The sequence below is a fragment of the Phalaenopsis equestris genome, unplaced genomic scaffold (assembly GCF_001263595.1).
Source record: "Phalaenopsis equestris unplaced genomic scaffold, ASM126359v1 Scaffold228397, whole genome shotgun sequence".
Classification (NCBI taxonomy): domain Eukaryota; kingdom Viridiplantae; phylum Streptophyta; class Magnoliopsida; order Asparagales; family Orchidaceae; genus Phalaenopsis; species Phalaenopsis equestris.
The window spans coordinates 1-10381 of record NW_018246374.1 but is presented as its reverse complement, the minus strand read 5'-3'; the positions used below and the strand labels follow the sequence as shown (position 1 = coordinate 10381).

Genomic DNA, 10381 nt, shown 5'->3' with positions numbered 1-10381 from the left:
GAGGTGAATGTTTAACGTTAGCTAATAGATGATTTTGTGATAATTAAATATACTCTTATGATTCACAATTCAAATAATAGAAGGTCACTGAAGAACACACATACCATAGCCGACACCAAATCACGCAGTCAGATAGTTGTAATTCAAACTGTTATTTCTTGTGGAGCGGTTGAGCCAAGCCACTTGGGTAGGTAACTTGATTCATGTCCTTACTACCATGATAGTGTAGATATAATTATATATTCGAAGTGATATTCACTTTTTATGAGCTAAAATCAATCTCAAATTTATCATCATCCAATAACTTTAATGAATGATTGATGCATTATATTTTTAGTAATTTGAGGTGATTGAATTTACTTAAGTACTTTTGATTTATTAGTTTATAATTGTGATCTTAAAACTAATATTTTAAAAATTAATCCATCTGGTTGGTGCTTTATGCTATCTGCCAACACAACCATCATCGTGACTGCCGTAGAAAGTTCTCCGTCGGCGAACAGGAGAGGCAAAGAGGATGAAGTCTGCTTGCGCGAGAAGGAAGGACGGACGGCGGTTTGTGTTGCTGCGCGACGGCCGCAAGCGAGAGGGGAACGACCGAGAAGAACTGAAGCGGGGACCTTTGGTTGCGTCCGAATGTCAAGGAGAGGGATGCGAACGGTTTCTTCGGGTTTTTTGCCGGGGGCTTGGATTTCGGTTGCTGTACGTGCAAACGAGTGGGAGAGGTTGCAGTGATCTACATCCTTGGGCGGGAGCACGTATCAGGTAGGGTTTTAGCTTATTTTAAATTTCAGTTTTCAACAGTCATAGAGGTCTATACCCATCCATGAACTAATCTTGCCGCCTTGCTTTGCTTTCTGCTAAACCTATTCTAGCTCTTTGACATTGCCAACTGGGTCACCTGGGTTCAGCCATTCTCTCATAAAGGACAAATTATACTTTAGGAATATGCATTCTGGCTTCTTCCTCACAATGTTCCTCTCACCGTCTTGCCAAAAGCTATAGATTTCCATGCTTTGATTTCACTTACGAGATTTGCATTTACTTCATTTACTTGCCATCGATGTATGGTATGGTGTCCTTCCCTCACACCTTCCACTTATGGAGGTAAATTCTATGTTTTATTTCTTGATGATTTCTCACACTTTTGTTGGGTGTATCTTATGACTCTTTAAGTTTAAAATGCTTTCTAAATTTATCCTGTTTAAAAAAAAAAATGGCAGAAGATAAAAAAAAATTCCATATCAAAACCCTCTAATTGAATGTAGGTTGAGAATATCTCAGCTTTAATTTTCAAAATCTCCTCTCCTAGATGGGCATAGTCCACCAACACAACTCCTTATTGTAATGAACACACTTCTATGCCTCTAGAGCTAACCATTATAATTCGTCAACTTATAGTAGCTCCTCAACCTAGTTCCATTCTTGCAACTCATCCTATGGCAATAATGCCAACCCTTCCGAGTTGACTTGTTCTTTTGTAGTAGACAAGGACAAAAAAATGATGTCATGCCTGCTAAATTTCAGGCACTGCGATCACAAGGCGCCTAGAAACTTTTCTTCCATCTCCTATCTTGAATCTCATAGGCTGCAAATGGATCTACAGGATGAAGTGCGATTTAGATGACACCATTGCTCGATGTGAAGTTCCCCTTAATACTCAAGGTTTTAAACATGAAAACGATGACAATTATATCAAAAGATTCGGCCTAATGGCCAAAATGCTGACTATTCAAATTCGACTAACCGTAGTTCTTACTCGCAATTGGCCTTTCCATCACCTTGATATGTTTAATGCCTTCCTACTCGTTAACCTCACCGAATGTTTACATTAAACTTCTTGAAGTATTTATTGATACCGATCATGATTGCATTTCTAAAAAGGCTCTTTATAGACTTCAACAAGCACCTAGCGTCCTAGCCAGTGTTTGGCCACTCTCAATGGACATATTTAGTGTCTCGGTTTTGTCCTAACATTGTTGATTTGTCACTGTTGATATATTATCATAATGATATTATCCCTTACATCTTGATCTATGCGGATGATATCATCCTCACCAGCAATACTTACTAGCCATGATTCACTTCCTACAATACATTCAAAATACATTTCATATAAAAAAATCTTGGACCTCCATCCTACTTTCTCAGTCTCCTAGTGCAACTGACACCACATAGACTGCTCCTAAATCAGCCCCAATATATAATCATCATATCTGACCAAGTTGGCATGTGAAACACAAACTACTATAAATACTTATCTCATCAAAACTATCCTCTAATCCTTATATGCTCTTCGAGCTTTCCTAGCCCGAGCTCTACCGCCACTTCACCAACTCTCTCTCTCATATCTATCAATCACTCACCTCGACCTTGCCTCTAAATCAACACTTTACTTCCTTAAATGAGCTTTGTGATACATTAAAAGCACTTGCCTCCATATTTTTCCAATCCAGTACAATAACCTCAGATTTAGTACATACTTAGATTATGACTGGGATGATGATTACCTAAACCCTACAGTCTATTGTGACTGTCTTGGTCAAACTTAATCTCATTGTGCATAAAGCAATAGTCAACTACTCAATTAAGGTAGAATATCACGCTTTTGCCGACTCTGTTACTGATATCATCTTGCTCCGGAGAGTTCTTCACGAGTTTGTAGTCCCTCTTTCCACCATTAAAGTCAACTAAAAGGTCACAGTTCTCCACTTAAAACAGACTTTGCTATTGTAGCAATATAGTACTAATATACTTGTATAAATACAAGGCCATGCAATCCCACTGTTTCAAACAACGAATTATGGGTTCTCTACGCCTGTTACACACTCAATCTGTATTCCATTTAGTAAGTTATTATAAAGTCTTTTACTATTTTTCATCATGAGCATTTACATACATGTCACTCAATTCTTATGAATTTATATATGTAGCACCTAAATTTTACCTTTTACATTTATTCCACCCAAATCTTTGAGAGCACATAAAAGAATATCATCATTTTAACTTTTCAAAGGTGAAATACACCTTTTCATGCATAGGTAAAGTGGCATGTATGTAAAAATTTAAGTTTTTGTGTTAGATATGTAGGTACAGAGGAATTGAGTGGTATTTATGTAAACCTTTTTTTTTTCATTGTTATGTCTGCACTTTTGTTTTCAGGGGAAAGTCTCATTTGTTTCAACAAATGGATTGCATCAGTTGCACATCTTCATATTCTTCCTGGCAGTATTTCATGTTGTATGCAGCGCTCTAACAATGGCTCTGGGAAGATTGAAGGTAGTACTATTTCCCATGATTTCAGTATTGATTTCAAATTTTTCTTTTGAACGTCCAAAGATAAATGAAATTGCTTACTATTATTATTATTTGTGTGGTTATGGTTTGATGGGGGTTGTTATTTCATGCAGATTCGCCGATGGAAGGAGTGGGAAAATGAAACTCGATCCCTTAACTATGAGTTCTCTCATGGTACATTTTCATAGTAGACAAAATAAATCTCGCGAGTCCAAGATTTAAGTTATATTGTTAATAAAATCCGTTTACCAATTTTGCTAATAAAGTCATCATTATTGGTGGATTTATGAGTTCCCAGTCTCCATTAATTATTATTGAGTTTCATTTATGGTCTTAACTTTATGTTGCATGGCTTTTTGCATAAGTTTTAACCAGGTTACCTTCCTAATACTCGTGCATGCTAATAATGTCTATTTCTATTGTTGGTGTATATCTTGCCTTGTTTTGTAGACTTTTAAGCCATCTAAATATGCTTCTCACTTTATTATTCTTTTACCTAATCCTCCTACTAATATAATATCTTTCTTAGTTTTATTGCATACCTATCTTAAAATTATTGTTTCTGCCAAGCTAGTTGGCTATTAATGACTTATTTTGTTGTAGGGGCATTTACATATCAGCTAATTCTTATGTATGTATTTATACTGCCCAAATCTTTTATATCACATAAAAAATATCACAATTTTAATTTTAAGAAGTCAAAATACACGTTGTCATGCAGAGGTAAGGTGACATATATGTAAAAATTGAAGTTTAGGTGTTGTATATGTAAACACAGAGGATTTGAGTGGTACTTACGTAAAATTCCCTTATTTTTAATATTCTCTAATCATTTAGTACTCATCAACACACATTTTGGCCGCAGACGAACTTAACTCTAGCAGTTAAATTCTTTTTCGTATGTTCAATCTTTAATGCATCAATTCCTACTGTTAATGTGTTTCTGAAAAATTTATCTAATGTCTGTCGCGACTTTGTTGATAATTTATAGATCCGTCAAGATTCAGATTGGTCCGTGAGACATCCTTTGTGAAAGAACACACAACTTTGTGGGACATGCATCCTGTTCTGCTTTATTTTGTAAGTAAAGTGTTCTTTTATTTCTTGAGTTTTGGAGCAAATTGTAGGTGAAAATTTATGCTTAATCAGAAGTATTAATTCACCAGTTTCCTTTTCACTGAGCACCTGGCATTCTTTTTGCTTTGTTTTTCTCTGGCATAAAATGAAAAGCTATGGTAAATCACAATTGGTTTAACTTTTTCTTCTCATGAATTTTTGGATTACAGTATATTTTTTTATACTACAGTGCTTATTTCTTGGTTAGATAGTTTTTTGAAGGGGGGCAGTACAATGACAAGTATTGAGGCAAAGGCAATGGGGTTAAGATATGGTCTTTCCTAATTAAAATTTGTTCATGCTTTTAAGTCCGTGGATTTGTTTTGAGATGAGTGCAATAAAGGAGTTGATTGGTTACTACCTATGTATTGTTTTACATGAGCCAATGCCAATCATATTTAGTTTTTTTGCGACACTAAGCTAATGACGCAAGTCAAAAAAATTAATGAAACTATTCTAGACAGCTCACATGTAATGAAAAACTTACCAATGATTAAAAAATTTGATGCAAATAATTTAAGATGAAACCACTTAACAATACTTTTAAAATCAAAATTAAATGATCTATATTACGAAAAGATCAAAATAAAAAATCTAAAAAAAAAACAAATAAATAATATCTATCATAAAATTTAAACAATGATCTTGCGGTTGATTAGAAACACAATGAATAATTATCTCTTGAAAATTTGATTGCATCCACTAAGATCATTGAAGAAAACTCTCGATTAAGATTATGGTTTCGTCTTTAAGAATTCGAAGTTTAGTTTCCATGATTGATTGTAGGAAAATCAAATGAAAAAGACTCAATGTGGAACAATTATTTCTGGAATCCAAATGAATGAATAGTAAGAGATGTCTAAGAGATCGAAGAAACCTCAGTGACATCTTAAATTAACTTATGGTTTGACTTTAATTCTTTGAAAGAGAAGTTATTTGATATTGCAAACCTACAATTTATTTAGAAATTTAGGACTTAATTGCATGACTTACAATCTTGCAAAAATTTAAGAATGTGTGAGGATTTACGTCGTACCAGACGATCAATCTCGAAATTTTAAAAGATTACGATTTATTAATCAACGTCATTTGAGACAACGTTGATGGTTTTGTTGAGGTTTACCCTTCGCTTCGTGTTTCGTCTTTTTTTGGATATCTCAGATCTTGATTATTAACTAACCACAACATTGCCTAACTCTATAAGGAAAATGACTCAATAGAAGAAGAAAATCATGTCTCGAAAGGGCTATTCTAGGCTCTTATTATTTACTTATAGAAGCCATGTGAAACAAATTTAGGTTAGTGTTCATCATGATGGAAGCGATTATTGAAGTGATTGATGATAACTAATTAAATTTTATTTTATGCAACACCGGTCAAGATCCCATGGTTCTGTCATTCTGGTACTGCTGTTAGTTTTGGATTTACATAACTTAAAGAGGTACTTAAACCTGTTCAGACCATAAGACTTTTGTCAGCAATCATGGGTTGTATCGACCAAGAAGTCTTCGTAAACCCAAATAGTTAATTATTATTGTTTATTATTATTATTATTTTATTTTCATCATTATATTATCATTATTATTAAATATATTTATATGCTTTTTTGAAGGCATATATCAATGTTTAACATTATTAGAACTTATAAGATCTCATCAATCCTCGGGTGAAGTGAATATGATTCTTATAAACTCAATTATTACATTTTTTAGAAATTTTGGTTGTTTTGTGAATTTTTATAAATTGTTTTGTTGAAAATTTTGTGTTTTTTAGGGTTTTAGATATTTTGACTTAAATGATTTCAAAATAATATAAAAATAATTTTTGTGGATGGATATCAAGTTGAAAAGCTTTATGTTAAAATTTTATGAATTTTTGCATTTTATTTGATTTATTAGAATTATTTTAATTTTGAAGGTGATTTTATTTAAAAATTTATAATAAATCGAAAGGATATCCAAAACACTTGAAATTTACTGAAATGTTTGGAATATGATTCCAAACAACATCAGAATTTTACAAGTCATTTCAAGTTTATTTTAGATTTTTCATGAATTCTTGAACTTATGAATAGGTTTATTAATAGAAAATTATTAAAAAGTAATCAATCAAAGTGAATTTTATATTTTTCAACTTCTTTCAGTTCAATTAACCTATGGACTTCAGTGATTTTGAAGTTCTATAAAGAAAGTTATGTAAGTTTTACTGAGAAATGTTTGTTTGTAAATATCTTATGTATACTTCAACCATTTCTACCTAGGTTGGAAATATTTTTTTAATGATTTATCTTCAGTTGATTAATTTGGTTCAATTATTTGGGTTGCATTAGTGAGTGAAGAAATTTACAAATTTACCTCAAAACTAACTTTAAATTTATACATTTTTGCAGTGTTTTGTTATTTATGTTTTATTTAAGAGTTTCATTTTAAATTTTAGTAATTTTTGAATTATATATAGTTCATGTTGAAGTTCCTAGTGTAATAAAAATAATATTGCAATTTTGAAGAAAATAACAATACTATCCTAAATTACTTTCAAAACTATCAAAATTCACTATATATCTATTAATTAGTATATTATTTGCTTATCAAGTTCAAGTTATACCATAAATTTCAATATTTTTATTCAATTAAATTTTGATTTAATGAATTAAAGTTAAGTAAAGATAAATTTGTAAATTTAAAGGAAAAAACTACAAACTTACCAATGCTTACTTTTAACTTAGTTCCAATATTAATCAAAATTATACATTTATGATTTTAAGTGTCATTCGAATCAGAGTCTTCAAGTTAATCATTTTTATTTGTTCATTTTAAAGGATATTTTTGCAAAATTATCAATTTTATTAATATTCAAGTAAATTATTATGCAAAACCATTCAAATTATGATGGAAGGTCTTAATCAGTAAATTAAACAATTCTAAACAATATTGCCCACCAATTAATCATCCAAGCATTTTAAAGTTTCAAATTTTTAACAATTTGCTAGTTACACTTATAACCTTTTGCATGTTTTATTGATTTGATTAAAGTTCTAACTAACCCATTATGTTTCATTCTTCCCAGTAAGGTTTAAAATTTCTAGAATTATTTATTTCAATAAATGCAAAATCCCATGAAAATTTCATTTAAGTAACCAACATAGTTTTTTTGTTTATGAGAAAATTACAGAAATATCATATGGTCAAGAGGTTTAATTTGTCATATGGTCAAAAATTACAGAAATTTCATTTTATTTTGATTTATATTTTAAATTTTGTCTTATTGTTGCTTTAATAGTTTAAAAATCATTTAAAATTTATTTGATTTTATTATATTCTGGTTTTATTTTTATTAAATTCTCCTAGTTTTCCCGAATCTGACACATTTAATTTCTATTTTTTTTCATTTTTCTTTAATTTCTTACATTTAGAGTGTGTCGCAACACTAGTTCTCTAGGAGAGTCATTAGAAAAACCCTAAGGCTAGATCTTAGATTCTAAAAAGAAAGAGACGGACCTCATAAAAATGAGATCAACTGCAAGTTGATGAACATTTGTGGCAAGTCGGCGAGTAGTACGTGTACTCCAATGATTTCTACTGAGCTGGCATACACATCTGTTAAACTTTTTATGGCTACTATTTAATTATGCTTGTGTTACAGGTTTGTTTCTTCCACCAATTTTTCAGATCTGTTCGAAAAGCAGATTACCTTACTCTCCGTCATGGTTTCATAAATGTAAGTTGCAAGAAAAATGTTATTTTCATTTTTTTCTCTTTTTATTTTGTATCCCAGAACATGTTTTCAGGTCCATTTGGCTTCTGGAAGCAAATTTAATTTCCAAAAATATATAAAAAGGTCACTGGAAGACGACTTCAAGGTAGTAGTTGTAATCAGGTACTGTAAATTACTGGCTCCTCTGTTCCCAACCTTTGATTTTCCACAAAATCATATTGGGGCATTTCATGCATACTACTCAATTCCTATGTATGTGCATATCTAATGCCTAAACTTTACTTTTCACATTTATACCACCCAAATCTTTCATATCACATAAAAAATACCACAAGTTTTAACTTCTGAAATTACTACTACACCTTTTCAAGCATAGTTAAGATTGCATATATGTAAAAATTGAAACTTAGATGTTAGATGTGTAAATACATAGGAATTTAATGGTATGTTTGTAAATCTTCTAATAATATTGAGAATCTTAAAGCATCGATTCTTATGAACTTGTAGTTCATTGTGATTAATGCCACCTTTGATTTTTCTTTATTTTCTCGCTCTCTCTCTCTCTCTCTCTCTCTCTCTCTCTTTGGGGGAGGAAGGGGGGACATTTACATACATACCAGCCAATTCCTACGTATTTACATATCCACAACTAAACTTCACCTTCTCAATTTATATCACCCAAATCTTTACTATCACATAAAAAATACCACAATTTTAACTTTTTAAAGTGTGAAAGACAACTTTTCATGCATAGATAAGGTGATATGTATGTAAAATTCGATGTCTAGGTGTTAGATATATAAATACATAAGAATTGAGTGGTATGTATGTGAATCTTTCTCCTTTTTTTTGGCTCATTCCTATTTTTTTTTTCAGACCTCTTCTGTGGGCATCTGCGGTTGTTTTTTTACTGCTTAATGTTCACGGCAAGTAATAATTTTCTGCAGCATTTTGTACGAAGCATCCAATTAACAAACAAACTCACATTTTCTTTTGTTATTGTAGGATGGAAGGAACTATTCTGGGTGTCACTACTTCCCCCAATTGTAAAATCCATTTACATACCCAACACCTAAATTTTGATCTTTGCATTTATACCACTCAAATCTTTCATAGCGCATAAAAAATACAACCTTTTAGGGAAAAAAAAAAGTGAAATACACCTTTTTCATACCTGTGAAAGGTAGTATGCATGTAAAAACTGAAGTTTAGATTTTCGATATGTAAATACGTGGGAATTGAGTGGTATGTATGTAAATCTTCCTATATTGATCTTTACCAATAACTGGCCTGCAAAAAATTCTTCAAGAATTGATTTTTTGTTCGCTTTTGCAGATTCTCTTGGCTATTGGGACGAATCTGCAGGCGATAATTGCGAAAATGGCGATAGAAATTAAAGAAAAACATGCTGTTGTTCAAGGAGTTCCTTTGGTTCAGCTAAGTGATAATCATTTTTGGTTCAAGAATCCTGGTCTTGTTCTTTCTTTAATACATTTCACATTGTTTATGGTTGGTTCCTATTCTCCTTTCTGTTACTTTTTTCCGAAAGTTACCAATATTTTTTAGTATTTGCGATATAACTGCTCTCATGACTTGATTATGTGATAATGCAAAATAAATAAATAGATAATAAAATTACAATCTGAAGTCTGACATTTTAAATATTTTATGCAGAATGCATTTCAGTTGACCTATTTCTTCTGGATATGGGTATGGAATTTGTCCTAAGTCAAAGTATGATTTTATAGCTAATTTCTTGTTTTTGATTTAAAGATGATTGGTTTTTATGGTTAACTTTACCTTGTATAGTATGACTTCGGCTTGAGATCTTGCTTCCACCAAAATTTTGGGTTTATCATCGGACGAGTCTTTCTCGGGTAAGTTCTCTTTTATTTTTATTTTTATTTTTTCCCCGAAGACACCAATTATCAACTACATGTTTTCTGATTAGATATGCTTATTTTTTTATATCATTTTTATTTTTTAGAGAGAATGGTGATGGAGCTATTTTAGAAAATAGTATTGATAAAATATCATAGGAGTAGAATTAAATGAACAAAAGGCTATCTAGGGGGTTGGGGTTGTATTCTATTTTATTGTAGATTCATTCATTAAGAAGGTTTCTTCTCTTAAATTGTATGTAACATAGAAATTATTTCTTTCCATAGTAATTGATAAAGGGAGTGTATATAGGCTTTTTTACATCAATATCACCCAAATCATACATATCTAACACTATGCAGAGATTCACCCT

At 31.4% G+C, this 10381-nt stretch overlaps 1 protein-coding gene across 2 annotated transcripts; it reads left to right on the top strand.

The window, feature by feature from the left end:
* The first annotated feature begins 557 nt into the window (after positions 1 to 557).
* On the top strand, positions 558 to 10321 carry LOC110037977 (MLO-like protein 10). Of its 2 annotated transcripts, none has more exons than XM_020742731.1 (11): positions 558 to 765; positions 3163 to 3279; positions 3411 to 3471; positions 4289 to 4377; positions 8056 to 8130; positions 8201 to 8289; positions 9004 to 9053; positions 9133 to 9173; positions 9463 to 9636; positions 9802 to 9837; positions 9937 to 10321. In XM_020742731.1, the coding sequence occupies exons 2-11, from the start codon at positions 3259 to 3261 to the stop codon at positions 10006 to 10008; spliced, it is 708 nt and encodes a 235-aa protein (XP_020598390.1). In that variant the 5' UTR covers positions 558 to 765; positions 3163 to 3258; the 3' UTR covers positions 10009 to 10321. The 2 variants fall into 2 exon arrangements, with proteins under 2 accessions (XP_020598390.1, XP_020598391.1); XM_020742732.1 differs by having other exon boundaries at positions 9802 to 9861; positions 9937 to 10005.
* The last annotated feature ends 60 nt before the right edge of the window (positions 10322 to 10381 follow it).

Excerpts from the sequence above, each read along its gene's own strand:
- LOC110037977 (XM_020742731.1), top strand. The coding sequence starts at position 3,259 with ATGGCTCTGGGAAGATTGAAG. Across the intron at positions 4,378-8,055 it reads ATCCTGTTCTGCTTTATTTT|GTTTGTTTCTTCCACCAATT; the intron begins GTAAGTAAAGTG and ends CTTGTGTTACAG. Across the intron at positions 9,637-9,801 it reads TACATTTCACATTGTTTATG|AATGCATTTCAGTTGACCTA; the intron begins GTTGGTTCCTAT and ends TATTTTATGCAG.